The sequence below is a fragment of the Capra hircus genome, chromosome 5 (assembly GCF_001704415.2).
Source record: "Capra hircus breed San Clemente chromosome 5, ASM170441v1, whole genome shotgun sequence".
NCBI classification, from domain to species: Eukaryota; Metazoa; Chordata; class Mammalia; order Artiodactyla; family Bovidae; genus Capra; species Capra hircus.
Window position 1 is genome coordinate 14,741,269 of NC_030812.1, and position 15,743 is coordinate 14,757,011.

A 15,743-nucleotide genomic window follows, 5' to 3' on the forward strand; every position below is an offset into this window, starting at 1 on the left:
CTTGGTAAATAAGTGATGTTAAGCTATTTCAAGTTTCATCAGTTGCCTTTAAGATTGATTTTCATCAAAATTACTGTACTGAAATGTTTTCTTTTGTTGTACAGACTCAAATAGCAAACCTCAATTTTAAAATCGGCTCTTATTTGCAAAAAATGCTTTGACATAGTGCATTTGTTCTGCCTGGGCAGCAATAAAGGATTGTGGTATCATTTTGAAGAAGGTTGTTTGACAGAGCCTGTTTGTTTATTTGGGGTAATGTGAGCTGCATTCAGAAAATGCCATATTTTGTTTCATGATTGTATACATTCTCTCCCATTGCTCCCAGGCAAGACTTGTAAGCAGAGAAGACACGGATTTAGACCTTTTTTCCATGACCAGTGGAAGTGCTTTGTCTGTGAAGAGAGAAAAAAACATTCAGGCACACAGACACTCAGCGGGATCTTCAAGTAAGTTGTGGTTTCCTTCAGAATTAATTTCAAAATCACAAATGAATTGATGGAAACTAATGCCAGCAGCATTCTTTTACAGATAAGGGGGTAGGATGCCAGCAACCAGAACTTCCCAAAACTATCCATTTGAATTTTTTCCTTCTTTGAATGTCTTCTTTTGATATAAAAAGATTTAAATTATTTCTAAAATTAACAGCATCAGTTTTTATTTTAATTCTATTCTGTGACTCAGTGATTTACTCCTCTACCCGCCCCCCATGGATCATATTGAATTCTTTGATCATTTAGTTCTAAAAGGGTTTGTTTAGGTTAATTGTAAAACGTTGGATTTATATATCAAAGTAATGTGTTTTGGTCTTTTGTCATTAATATATATTGTAAGTAAAGTTTGTTTTGAAGGAAATTTTTTTTAAATAGCAGACTTTAGATAATAACATTATAATGTCAAAATCATGCTCCTAAAAACTATTTCCACTGAATAGACGACAGTTTGTATTTACTAGTGATGATTTTTTACATTTGAAAACTTGTCACACATTTATTAATTTGGTGATATAACTATATATATATATATATATCATGGTTTCAATAAGAATTACAAAGCAATTCTTAACTCTGAAAAGAATGTAAACATTTAAAAACTATCTGTATCTCAGGGTATTTGAGAGTAAGAAAGCCTAATTTTCTCAAACTCTTCATTTAACTTACACTGTAAAGATATCAAAACATTTTCTATAGTGTTATGGTATATTAATACAAAAGATGGTTTATTTAATATAATATTTTGCTAATTTTGCCAAAGTATAGTAAACCTCAGAAATCCACATATTAATTTACACTTCATTTTAAGTAATAGTTATTCTATAAAAAGATTTATTACTCATTGATTGTATGATTATATACACGCAAAGTCAATATTTATTTGAATATGAAAAATTCAACAATCCAGATAGTGCTCCTCAGATAAATGAAAACTTCAAAATGATTATCTGACTTTTCCTCCAGATGCTTGGCGTTATTAGATTCCAGTCATTTAAATCCATTTATATGTGTAAATTTATTTTAATGAATTTTAATTTCATTTTAAAATAATTTTAATATATCTAACTTACAAATATTTTCCAGAATCTGGTCATGAAAGGTTGCTCTGGTCAATATGGTTAAGAAATATTTTAGGTTAATTCACCTATGTAAAATTATTCTTTTAATACAGATTTTCTACAGCAACAAAATGTGGTAATAACATCAGATGTTATATGTTTTATATATATATTATATATATATATAAAACATTTTAGAAGTAATCAACCTGTGCCACCCATAATAGTGAATGATGCCATATCCATTTTAAGCATTGCATATTACAAACTCATATGATATTGTTTTGAAGTAGTGTGGGTAAAAATAAACAAACCTAATAAAATTTTTACACAAAGTGCCTTTTCACTTTACAGAATATCAAAGCTTCTGTTTGAAATGTACTATCTGAATGTTAAAACATAAATAACTCAGTCAGTCAGCAACTATTCTGAAATGCACAAGCTTCATCTTTCACTTACATAAAACTGAGTTATAGATTTTAGAGTATATAAGATCTTTATAGAGAAGTCATTTCTTAACACTTTCTCTCAGAAACTGTAATAAGGCCATTCATACTGTAGTTTCCATTAGTTGTCAATAAGTGACATTATTGCAAACACTACTAATGACTAAATGTTCATTAGGTGACAATTTAAGACAAGACACTTTAGAAAATATTTTTTTATTAAATAACAGAATGAATATGAATGAATACTATTTGCCAAATTCTTGTCATACTAGTTTACTGTAACATCCATGTAATATAATGGTGAAGGATATGACCTCTGACACCAGTTTGCTTAGATTTGTATCATAACTTAATTTTCTCATCCTTAAAATAGGAATAATACCTACCTTGTAGAATTGTTTTAGGATCAAATATAGTGCATTCGCTTCCAGTAGTCATGTATGGATGTGAGAGTTGGACTATAAAGAAAGCTGAATGAATGAATGAAGTCGCTCAGTCGTGTCCGACTCTTTGCGACCCCGTGGACTGTAGCCTATCAGGCTCCTCTGTCCATGGGATTTTCCAGGCAACAGTACTGGAGTGGATTGCCATTTCCTTCTCCAGTGGATCTTCCCAACCCAGGGATCGAACCTGGGTCTCCTGCATTGTAGACAGATGCTTTACCGTCTGAGCCACCAGGGAAGTAAAGAAAGCTGAGTGCCGAAGAATTGATGCTTTTGAACTTTGGTGTTGGAGAAGACTCTTGAGAGTCCTTTGGAGAGCAAGGAGATCAAACTAGTCAGTACTAAAGAAATCAACCCTGAATATTCATTGGAAGGACTGATGCTGAAGCTGAAACTCCAATAACGTTGGCCACCTGATTCAAAGAACTGACTCATTGGAAAAGACCCTGATGCTGGGAAAGATTGAAGGCAGGAGGAGAAGGGGATGACAGAGGATGAGATGGTTGGATGGCATCACCTACTCGATGGACATGAGTTTGAGCAAGCTCCGGGTGTTGGTGATGGACAGGGAGGCCTGTCATGCTGCAGTCAATGGGGTTGCAAAGAGTCAGACACAGCTGAGCAACTGAACTGAACTGATAGCACATTCAGAATGGTATCTGTCTCAAAACAAGTGCTTAGTAAATGTTCTTTGTAATTGTTGTAAAAAAGAAAAATCAATTGAGGTAAGATATTGAAGTCTGTAGTATCTAGTCACATGGCTAACTAGCTCAGCTTAAAAGAAATGTCCTCTTAATAGTTCTTGAACTGAAAAAAAAAAAATGGCATAGCTTGTTATACATAGAAATCTTTTAACTGTCAGAGTCTTTGTGTCCTAGGCCCCCATGGCCCTGGGCCAACCACTTAAAGTCTCAGTATTTTGAAAGCTCTTTTCCTCCAGCTTTCTCTCAAAATCTTGTCACCTTATTAAAGCTAAAATATTTCGTTCAGCTTCGCAAGCCAAATCTAGAGAGCAGTTTATGGGTTACAGCTATAAAACTTTTTCAGCTTTTGATCTTTTCTAGTTATTTCTCTTTCAATATTGCTATAATATTTGGAACACATATTCTTTAGAAATAGATACATTCAGGTTTAAAATCCCCACTCCACTATCACGGATAAGTTGTGTGACCTTGGATAAATTATCTAACCTCTAAGAATGAGTTTACTCTCTATAAAATGGAAGTATAATGTCTATCTCATGGAATTCTAGTGAGGAATAAATCAGCAAAAAATACCTGTAAAGTATGGTGATGCATTGCCTAGTAGTAAGTAAAGACTTGTTTATATTGTTTGTTATTATTGTATGTGTTGTTACTGTTATATTATTTTTGAACAATTTCTAAGTAGAGTTGTCTTCCTTTTCTGTATATCAAATAATAGCAGAATCATGCCATCCATATAAAGTAACAATGTCTTTTCTTAGAGAATTTCCTAAGGTCTTTGTTTTTTTCCTTTTAGGTCTTACTGCCCTCTTACACAAGGCCAAGGAAATCTGCTACCAAATTTTCTAATCTATATTATGATTTGAAAATAGATGAAATAGGTCACATTCATATTAAAATGTGGCATTATGAAATGACTAGGCAAAAAAATCCTGATTTAAACAATATTTATTTAAAAATACTTGATATCCTTAAGTGATTTTGGTTTTCTCAATTCATTTACCCCTTAATACTTAAAATAAAGGATGCATTACAATAACTCTATTGCTCTAGCAATTTAGAGTTTAGCCAATTTCTTTTAATTGTCTTTTCTGACTTGTATGATTATTTTTCTTTGATAGATATTATAAAAGAGACTTAGAGTGTTTATTTATTTGAATGTTGGCACAAAAAAACAGCAAAGGAAAGCAACAACTTGAATCCATCTTTTCTCATTCCAAACTCAGTGCTATACTGTCTTCTATTCTTCCTTGGGCTAAAACATGTAGAATATAGTTCATCTTATCCCTTCATTCTTTCTGGAGCCATTTATTGATGAATTATTGCTCACTATACACCTAGTTTTGGTTTCCAGTTGCCTTCTTCATGTTATCCCTGCCTTTTCCAGGACATATTCCATTTTCAAAGTTAGCCAGAGACTGAGAATCCAAAATTCCTCTGTAATAGTGTATGAGTTCAGTTCAGTCGCTCATTCATGTCCAACTCTTTGCAACCCCATGAACCACAGCACGCCAGGCCTCCCTGTCCATCACCAACTCCTGGAGTCCGTCCAAACCCATGTCCATTGTGTCGGTGATGCCATCCGACCATCTCATCCTCTGTCGTCCCCTTCTCCTTTTGCCCTCAATCTCTCCCAGCATCAGGGTCTTTTCCAGTGAGTCAGCTCTTCGCATCAGGCGGCCAAAGTATTGGAGTTTCAGCTTCAACATCATTCCTTCCAATGAACTCTCAGGACTGATCTCCTTTAGGATGGACTGGTTGGATCTCCTTGCAGTCCAAGGGACTCTCAAGAGTCTTCTCCAACACCACAGTTCAAAAGCATCAATTCTTCGGTGCTCAGCTTTCTTTATAGTCCAACTCTCACATCCATATATGACCACTGGAAAAACCATAGCTTTGACTAGACGGACCTTTGTTGACAAAGTAATGTCTCTGCTTTTGAATATGCTGTCTAGGTTGGTCATAACTTTCCTTCCAAGGAGTAAGCATCTTTTATTTAATTTCGTGGCTGCCGTCCACCATCTGCAGTGATTTTGGAGCCCAGAAAAATAAAGTCAGCCACTGTTTCCCCATCTATTTGCCATGAAGTGATGGGACCGGATGCTATGATCTTAGTTTTCTGAATGTTGAGCTTTAAGCCAACTTTTTCACTCTCCTCTTTCACTTTCATCAAGAGGCTCTTTAGTTTTTCTTCCCTTTCTGCCGTAATAGTGTATGAAAGTGAAAAGTGAAAGTGAAGTCCCTCAATCATGTCCTACTCTTTTCGACCCCATGGACTGTAGCCTACCAGGCTCCGCCACCCATGAGATTCTCTAGGAAAGAATACTGGAGTGGGTTACCGTTTCCTTCTCCAGGGGATCTTCCAGACCCAGGGATCAAACCTGGGTCTCCTGCATTGGAGGCATACACTTTAACCTCTGAGGCACCAGGAAAGCCAACCCCAAATCAGCTTCTTCTCTGAACATGTCTAAGTGAGTGAGAGAAGTCACTCAGTCGTGTCCAGTTCTTTGCGACCCCATGGACTGTAGCCGATCAGTCTCCTCCGTCCATGGAATTTTCCAGGCAAGAGTTCTGGAGTGGATTGCCATTTCCTTCTCCAGAGGATCTTCCCGACCCAGGAATTGAACCTGGGTCTCCCGCATTGCAGGCAGACGCTTTTTTACCGTCTGAGCCACCAGGGAAGATAGGAACATGTCTAAACTCTCATGAAATGTAAGCCCTTATAATATGGTACTGAATTTACTGAATATGGAAACAACTATTTTTCAAAAGTAAAGTTGCTAATGTTGTTGAAATGAAGAAGGCTTCTTGGAGGCAGTATACTTGATCTGTACCTAGACTGACATTTGGGATTTAACTAAGGGGGGATAAAGTGGAAATAAACCCAACTAAACAAGGGCATAAGGTAAAATGTGAATATATATTTGTGAAACACTGAGAAGCTTGTCTGGACCAGAGGTTCCACATACTGAAGTGATGTTACATAAAGTTGCATTAAAAATGAAGCCTAGTTTCAAAATAAGTTTGAAAATATAGTAGAGGAGTTGGGCTTTTCTAGTGCTAATGAGAAACTAACAAATATTTCTGAAAATACCTTGTTGTTTTAGAAAGCCTAAAATCAGTTGAAGAAAGACATTCTGAGTCAATCCTAACATTTTACGATGCCTCCAGTATATTGACAAAATAATTTTACAGCTCTTATCAAAACAGATTAATCTGACTATCAAAAGTACAAAGTGAAATACATGGTTTACTAGATGCTAGTACCCAATAGTATATGGGGATTGAAAGGGTAAAAGTGGTAGCTAAAATAAAAAATTTCAAAAATGACCATTAGCATTTATTTCATATTTACTAAGTTCATTCCATTAACATAATTTAAAGTTTGTAAGCCAAGAATTATTAGCATGTTATATATTCACATATGTCTGTGCATATTTATGTACATATATGGTATCTACTTTGTACATAACTATAGTATATACATATAACATGCATTTTTAATCCCTCAGTGAGTAAATTTAAGATGTAAATAGTATTGCATATATCTGTGGGTCATTATATAAACCTCATCATGGGTACATGCCAAAGAATTGATGCCTTTGAATTGTGGTCTCAAGAGTCTTCTTGAGAGTCCCTTGGACTGCAAGGAGATTAAACCAGCCAATCCTAAAGGAAATAAATCCTGAGTATTCTTTGGAAGGGCTGATGCTGAAGCTGAACTCCAATACTTTGGCCACCTGATGTGAAGAACCAACTCATGAGAAAAGATCCTGATGCTGGGAAAGATTGAGGGCAAGAGGAAAAGGGGACGACAGAGGATGAGATGGTTGGATGGCATCACCAACTCAATGGACATGAGTTTGAGCAAACTCCAGGAAATAGTGAAGGACAGGGAAGCCTGGTGTCCTGCAGTCCATGAGGGTCACAAGAGTTGGATACGACTTAGCAAATGAACAGCAACATCGTGAGTGCAAGCAGTTGCATGCCTGCAATAAGTAAAGCATGGTACAGAATCATTAAGCAAGTACAAAGATGAAGAGGTCCAAGACTTAGAATAGCCAACACAGTGTTGAAGGAGAAGAACAAAGTTGGAAGACCAAGACATCCATGGGAAAAGCAAATTAAAATGAGATACCACTGTACACCTGTTATCAACAGAATAGCCAACATCCAGAACACTGACAAAACCAACTGCCAGCAAAAATGTGTAGCCACAGGATCTCTCATTCATTGCTGGTGGAAATGCAAAATGGTACAACCACTTAGTAAGACAGTTTGACACTTTCTTACAAAAGTAAGCATACCCTTACCATACGATCCAGCAGTCATGCTCCTTGGTATTTATTCAAAGAAGCTGAAAACTTACAACCACACAAAAGCCTGCACATGGATGTTTATGGCAACATTATTCATAATTGCCAAAATTTGGAAGCAACCAAGATGTCCTTTAGTGGGTGAATGGCTAAATAAACTGTGGTACATCCAAATATTGCTCAGTGATTAAAAAAAAGAAACGAGCTACTAGGCCTTGAAAAGACGTGATGGAAACTTAAATGCATATTAATAAGTGGAAAAAAGTCTGAAAAGACTACATACTGTATGATTTCAACTATGTAATTTAAAACGGTAAAATTATGGAAATGGTAAAATCATCAAAGGTAGAAGAGAGTTGGATGGAAGATGAATAGGTTGAGCACAGGGGATTTTTAGAGCAGTGGAAATAATCTCTATGATACCATTTGCATACTGCCATTCATACATTTTTCCAGACCTACAGAATGTACAAAACCCAAACCTGAGAGTGAACTATAATGTAAGCTATGTACTTTGGGTGATTATATTTTGACAATTTAATTTATTCATTTGTAACAGATATCTTACTGGTGGGGTCGTTGAGAATGAAGGAGACTATGCGACTTCACTTTCACTTTTCACTTTCATTCATTGGAGAAGGAAATGGCAACCCACTCCAGGGTTCTTGCCTGGAGAATCCCAGGGATGAGGGAGCCTGGTGGGCTGCTGTCTGTGGGGTCGCACAGAGTCGGACACGACTGAAGCGACTTAGCAGCAGCAGCAGCAGCAGCAGCATGCATATGTGGGACAAAAAATATATAGAAAATCTGTGTGCCCTCCTCTCAATTTTCCTGTGAACAGAAATTACTTTTAAAAAAAAATAGTCCTAATAAAAAGTGAATGGGGAACAGAAAAGGAGAACAAAGAGAAGCTCAGAAGGCTGCTCCTCACCACCTATTGCCTGAGATTTACTTCAAAACAGGTGGGATTTAGCTTTTAATTTTATAAATAAATTGCCCAGAGCTAAGGAGGTGAAAAGTTGTAGAGCTGAGACTCAAATTTGGGTCTTGTGATTCCTAGTGTAAGGATATCAATTGCTTCCCATCCAGCTTCTCGGCATCATAAATGTTTTGCTTCTATCTCTCTCAAGGTACAGATGGAACATAAAAGACAATATCATAGATTATAATTTATCTTTTGAAAAGTATGAAGATGAATTGTATATGATTAGCACATAGAAAGCACTTCAGAGAACAAAGGAATTTACCAACCATTGTTGCTTTTCTCCTATTACCGTATATTCATATAACCTTAAATGGATATTGTCTTCTCCAGAACAAGGGAAACCATTTCCATTAACATTTTATGGCCTTCTCCCTAAATTGTTGTTGCTGTTCTTTAGTCACTCAGTCATGCCCAGCTCTTTGAACCCCATGGCCTACAGCATACCAGGCTTCCCTGTCCTCTACTATCTCCCAGAGTTTGTTCAGACTCATGGACATTGAGTTGATGATGTTATCCAACCATCTCATCCTCTTGCCACTCCCTTCTTCTCCTGCCTTCAATCTTTCTCAGCACCAAGGTATTTTCCAGTGAGTTGGCACTTCACATCAGGTGGCCAGAGTATTGGAGCTTCAGCTTTAGCATCAGTCCTTCCAATGAATATTCAAGGTTGGTTTTCTTTAGTATTGACTGATTTGATCTCCTTCCTGTCCAAGGGACTCTCCCAAGAGTTTTCTCCAGAACCACAGTTTGAAAGCATCCATTCTTCAGTGCTCAGCCTTCTTTATGGTCCAACTTCCACATCTCTGCATGACTACTGGAAAAAAACATAGTTTTGCCTATAAAGACCTTTGTCAACAACGTGATGTCTCTGCTTTTTAATATACTTTCTAAGTTTGTCATAGGTTTCCTTCCAAGGAGCAAGCATCTTTTAATTTCATGACTGCAGTCACCATCTGCAGTGATTTTGGAGCCCAAGACAATAAAATCTGTCACTGCTTCCATCGTTTTTCCATCTATTTGCCAGGAATAAATGAGAGCGGATGCCATGATCTTAGTTTTTGAATGTTGAGTTTCAAGGCCAGCTTTTCACACTCTTTCACCCTCGTCAAGAGGCTTTTTAGTTCCTTTTAACTTTCAGCTATTAGAGTGGTATTATCTACATATCTATGGCTGTTAATATTTCTCTCAGCAATCTTGACTCCAGCTTGTGATTCATCCAGTTCAGCTTTTTGTGTGATGGATTCTACATATAAGTTAAATTAACAGGGTGACAATATACAGCCTTGACATACTTCTTTCCCAATTTGGAACCAGTCCATTGTTGAATGTCCAGTTCTAACTATTACTTAGAAATCACTGAAGATGATGACTGTGGCCATCATATTAAAAGATGCTGGTTCCTTGGAAGAAAAGCTATGACCAACCTAGACAGCATATTAAAAAGCAGAGACATTACTTTGCCAACAAAAGTCCATCTAGTCAAAGCTATGGTTTTTCCAGTAGTCATGTGTGGATGTGAGAGTTGGACTATATAGAAAGCTGAGCGCTGAAAAATTGATGCTTTTGAACTGTGGTGTTGGAGAAGACTCCTGAGAGTCCCTTAGACAGCAAGGAGATCAAACCAGTCTATCCTAAAGGAAATCAGTCCTGAATATACATTGGAAGGACTGATGCTGAAGCTGAAACTCCAATACTTTGGCCATCTGATGTGACGAACTGACTCATTGGAAAAGATCCTGATGCTGGGAAAGAATGAAGGCAGGAGGAGAAGGGGATGACAGAGGATGAGATGGTTGGATGGCATCACCGACTTGATGGACCTGAGATTGAACAAGCCCCGGGAGTTGGTGATGTACAGGGAGGCCTGCTGTGCTGCATTCCATGGGGTTGCAAAGAGTCGGATACGACTGAGTGACTGAATTGTTGCTTCTTGACCTGCATACAGGTTTCTCAGGAGACAGGTAAGGTGATCTAATATTCCCATCTCTTTAAGAATTTTCCACAATTTGTTGTGATCCACACAGTCGAAGGTTTTAGCATAGTCAATGAAGCAGAAGTAGATGTTTTTCTGGAATTCTCTTGCTTTTGCTTTCTTCTATGATCCAGCAGATGTTGGCAATCTGATCTCTGGTTCCTCTGCCTTTTCTAAACCCAGCTTGAAAGTCTGGAAGTTCTTGGTTCACGTGCTGCTGAAGACTAGCTTGAAGGATTTTGAGCATTACCTTGCTAGCATATGAAATAAGTGCAGTTGTCTGGTAGTTTGAACATTTTCGGCATTGCCCTTCTTTGAGACTGGAATGAAAACTGACCTTTTCCTGTCCTGTGGCCACTGCTGAGTTTCCAAATTTGCTGGCATATTGAGTGCAACACTTTAACGTCATAATCTTTTACAATATGAAATAACTCAGCTGGAATTTCATCACCTCCACTAACTTTGGTCATAGTGATGCTTCCTAAGGCCCACTTGACTTCACACTCCAAGATGTCTGGCTCTATGTGAGTGACCACACCATCGTTTTCCAGGTCCTTAAGTTCTTTTTGTACAGTTCTATGTATTCTTGCTACCTCTTAATCTCTTCTGCTTCTATTAGATCTTTACCATATTTTTCCTTTTCTCCCTTGCCTTTTGCTTCTCTTCTCTCAACTCTTTGTAAAGTCTCCTTAGACAACTACTTCACCTTCTTGCATTTCTTTTTCTTTGGGATGGTTTTGGTCACCACCTCCTGTATAGTGTCATAAACCTCTGTCCATATTTTTCAGGCACTCTGTCTAGCAGATCTAATCACTTGAATCTATTCATCACCTCCACTGTATAATTAATCATAAGGGATTTTATTTAGTTCATACCTGAATGGCCTAGTGATTTTCCCCATTTTCTTCAACTTAAGTCTGAATCTTTAAATAAGGAGTTCTTAATGAGCCACAGTCAGCTCCAGGTTTTATTTTTGCTGACTGTACAGAGCTTCTCCATTTTTTACATATATATATATAAACATATATACAAATATGTGTTATATATTAGGCATGAGTCTATAATAGAGATGATATCCAATTCAATTAAATATCAAAATTATAACCTTTCTAGAAGTTAACTTCTGTACCTTATAATTATATATAATATAGAAAATATTACAAATATTTTTAAAAGTACAGCTTAAATTTCTTTTCAAAAATCAAAAATTAAAAGTTTTATTATTTTGGTATTTCAAAATTATTTGGGTATTTTAAAAACATAATTAATATATCTCATGTGAAGGAGCTTTGGTTTTTCTCTCTGAGAGTATTAATAATGAATTCTATCCAATGGAAAGATTTGTTAATGAATTGCAGTGTTAATTTTTAATGTGGCTGACCCACATCAGCCATCTCTCTCTACTTCCGCAGTAAGGAAACTTGATTGGGTGAATATAGTTGTAAATATAAATGACTTTATTTTATGAATATAATACTGGTCACTGGTGCTTCACTGGTGAACTCACCTTTGTCATCTTGCTGGTCTCCAACCCTTCTGCCACCCTACTCCTAACCTGTATTTCCTTTGAAATTTCCCTTTTCAAGGATCCACAATCTCTAACTAGCATTTTGACCCTTTTGGCAGCTCTGCTACTTCCAACTGATTCCCTGCATTCCATAACTTAAATTTACAAATCAATTATTTCCTCATTGGAAGCTTAGACATGTTTTACCTTTAACTTAATTTTCTGTCACATAGAGTGGTCAAAAGATGAGTGAGAGTTCTGTTTAATTATGCCCCTGCGCTTGCTGCGTTGCTTCAGTCATGTCCAATTCTGTGTGATCCCGTGGACTGTAGCCCACCAGGCGCCTCTGTCCATGGGGATTCTCCAGGCAAGAATCTGGAGTAGGTTGCCATGCCCTCCTTTAAGGGATCTTCCCAACCTATAGATCAAACCCATGCCTTTTATGTCTCCTGCATTGGCAGATGGGTTCTTTACCACTAGCGCCACCTGGGAAGCCCCATTTATGTCCCTACTTGCATATTTTTCAGTATAGACTGAAATATATATATAATAAAGAAATTGAGTTTTGGTTCAACTGTCCGCTAAATAGTATATTGATCTTACTTGTATCTAGCCTTTATAAAAACTTTAGATAGTTATGTAATTCTAATGCATTTTCCTCAGATATTTTATTTATTTATTTATTGGTTGCACTCGGTCTTTAATGCTTTGTTGCTTCCTGGGCTTTCTTTGCTTGTGGTAAACAGGGACCACTCTTCATTGCAATGTGAAGGTTTCTCATTGCAGTGGCCTGTCTGATTCCAGAACACAAGCTCTACGTGTGCAGGCTCAGTAGCTGTGGCCCACGGGGCTTTAGTTGCTCCTTGGCATGTGGAATCTTCCCGGACCAGGAATCGAACCCGTGTTCCCCGGATTGGCAGGCAGATTCCATCAACTGTACAATGAGGGAAGTCCTTCTTCAGATATTTTCTTAAAGGAAAAAATATGTAGTCTCCAGTATTCCATTAATGTTTTATTACTATATGTGCTCATGTAATTCAGTCAAAATCTTTGAAATATGGGAGTATTCTTTGCACAGCTTCAGCAATTCTGGTAGTACCTAGAAGATCTTGATGGGTAAACAGAAAAGCAGTGACGTAACTGAAGGATAAAATTGCCTGAAAAAAAATATTTTAGTAAAGTAATTCTTAAATTAAAAAATCATGTTAAGGGTTATCATATCATATATAGATACGAGTATATAGATGGGCTCCCCAGGCAAATCAGCCAGTAAAGAATCTGCCTACAATGCAGAAGACCCTGGTTTGATTCCTTGGTCAGGAAGATCCCTGGAGAAGGGATAGCTACTCACTCCAGTATACATGGGCTTCCCTGGTGGCTCAGATGGTAAAGAATCTGCTTGTAATGCAGGAGTCCTAGGTTCAGTCCCTGGGTGGGGAAGATCTCCTGGAGAAGGGCATGGCAACCCACTCCAGGATTCTTACCTGGAGAATCCCCATGGACAGAGGAGCCTGGTGGGCTATAGTTCATGGGGTCTCAAAGAGTCAGACATGACTGAGCAACTAAGCACTGCACAGCACACAATTTAGATATATGGATACAGATTTAGAAATGTCTTTCTCTTGTGTTTCCTCAACTTACATAAATTAAGGATGATATTGTTTTCTAATGGACAGTTTTTTCCATTGGAAGCAATGCAAAAAAAGATATTCATCTCACATTTGCTGCCTAATGATTTTCTTTATGGTACTATGATATTAAAGGTATTCTTTATTTCTTAAAATTAAAAATGATAGTCTTCTTTTTGATAAACTTAGTCATATAAAGTCAAGTTTCAAATATGTTACTGTCACTTACTTTTGGGCAAAAATTTTAACTTCATTGCCTCAGTTTCCTGATCTTTAAAACGAGGGTGATAATGTATTGTGCACAGCTCTATTGTAGATTAAATGAGATGGTGAATATAAAGTGCCATGCCAGGGCCTGGAACATAAGGAACTCCTAGATCCCTGCTACTCCTTCAAGATATGACATTTTCAGGTCATGTGTAAACTAATATTGGCAGAATTAAAGATAAAAGTGTGATGAGAAAATGCGGGCAATGGCACATACTAGTCTTTTAATAGACTTGATAGCAAAAAGTCGAGTGATTTTGTACAGTGCAAACTTTTGTTGATAAATGCGCAACAAAGAAATTGTTTAAAATATGCACTCTAGTAATACTTTTAATTAACTGGCATAGTTGTAAATGATGGCATTCAGTCTACAAATTCTTCTGATAAAATAATTCCACAATACCATTGTCTATGGCAACTGTTGTAAAATTCATTGTAGAGGTAAAAACTAACTCTCAAACTTCTTAATTAAAATATTCAAACTTTAATCCTGACATTGATGTTATATTTTTTCCACAGATAAAAATTAGGTAAATAAGATTTGTATAAACAACTGTGGCCAAGTTAAACCTTTTTCTTCTATGTATAATAAAATCTGGCTTTGTTTATCCTCTTGTTTCTTATCTGAAAGGTTTGATTTAAAGAAACATGTCAATAAAGAAGCTTAGAGCTATATCATAGAATTATTATTTTTAAAAAAGTTTGTTCAGCAAAAGCTGGTCTCTAACAATATACAAATTTTATTTTAAGGCTTTTATTTTATTATTGCTTAAACCATTAACTCTGATTTTTCTGGATCTCAAATTTTTTTGGCAGGACCTTTACGAACACAGATTTGTTAGATCTTAATATTGTGTCCCTGAATAAACAAACACGTTAACATTAACACTTCAACCCTAAAAATATTCCCGTAACCAGATCTGGATAGTCAAAATTAATTACTATTATACCACGCTCATGTTTACATGGTTGCTGGAAACATCTAATAGACATATATTAAAAGTCTAGCACCGAGTAGGCACATAATAAATAGCTATTGATTTAATGTCCTTTAACAGCCCGATACAGCCTGTTTCCAGAATCTGAGACAGTCTAATGAAACAGTCAACAATGATTCCAGACATAGTTAAATATAACAGTTATTAGTAACCACAGAATAATATTTACAGATCTAAAACAGTGGTTTCACCAGCAGTTGATATTATCCAGAGGAAGACAAATTTCAACTGTACTTTTGTGAGAGAGCTCGTTATACATATGTCAACTACATTTATTCTTTGTAATAAAAAAACAACTTACACACATTTTAACATTTTTGAGGACAGGATCTATGTATGCTCTATTGATAATATATTAAAGCATCATGTTTCTAACTGTAGTATTTTAGTTTTTACCCCTTTCCCTCATAAATAAACTGACTCCTTTTTTATTTTGGTTATTGTTGTCACTTTCAAACTGATTTCTTACACTAGCTTAATGTGCAAAAATAAATGGGTATGGTCAAATGTGAAATGCATTTGTCAAATGAATGAAACTAAGTGCAATAATATAATAAATCCTCAGGCGAGTCATGTTTATTGTTGCCAAATGTCTCCCTGCTAAGAACTAATAAGCATGAAAAGGGATAATGAAAGTTTCCATGAAAGTTTTTGGGAAACCTATTCACAAGTCTTCACTATCTGGGAATGTGGAAATACATATTTGTTTTATACAAGTTCCATATGAGGATTGTAAAGATGAAATTATGAGAATAGAATGAAATGGAAAGCAACTGTGGAATGATGGTTACTAATATTACTTGGCACATGGAAGTGTATTGACAGGGGAGCTTCATTGAAAGGCAGAATAGAACAGTGCCTGCTACATAATAGGCACTAAATAAATACATATTGAATGAATGTGAAAATAAAAGGAAGAGTTTGA

The 15,743-nt window shown here is 36.4% G+C and overlaps 1 protein-coding gene across 1 annotated transcript in view; it reads left to right on the forward strand.

The window, feature by feature from the left end:
- The window catches only part of LRRIQ1 (leucine rich repeats and IQ motif containing 1), a 211,204-nt gene extending 210,708 nt beyond the window's left edge, over positions 1 to 496 (forward strand). Inside the window, exon 26 of the mRNA XM_005679778.2 lies at positions 326 to 496. Coding sequence (XP_005679835.2) covers positions 326 to 496 — 171 coding nt within the window. The remainder of the gene's footprint in view (positions 1 to 325) is intronic.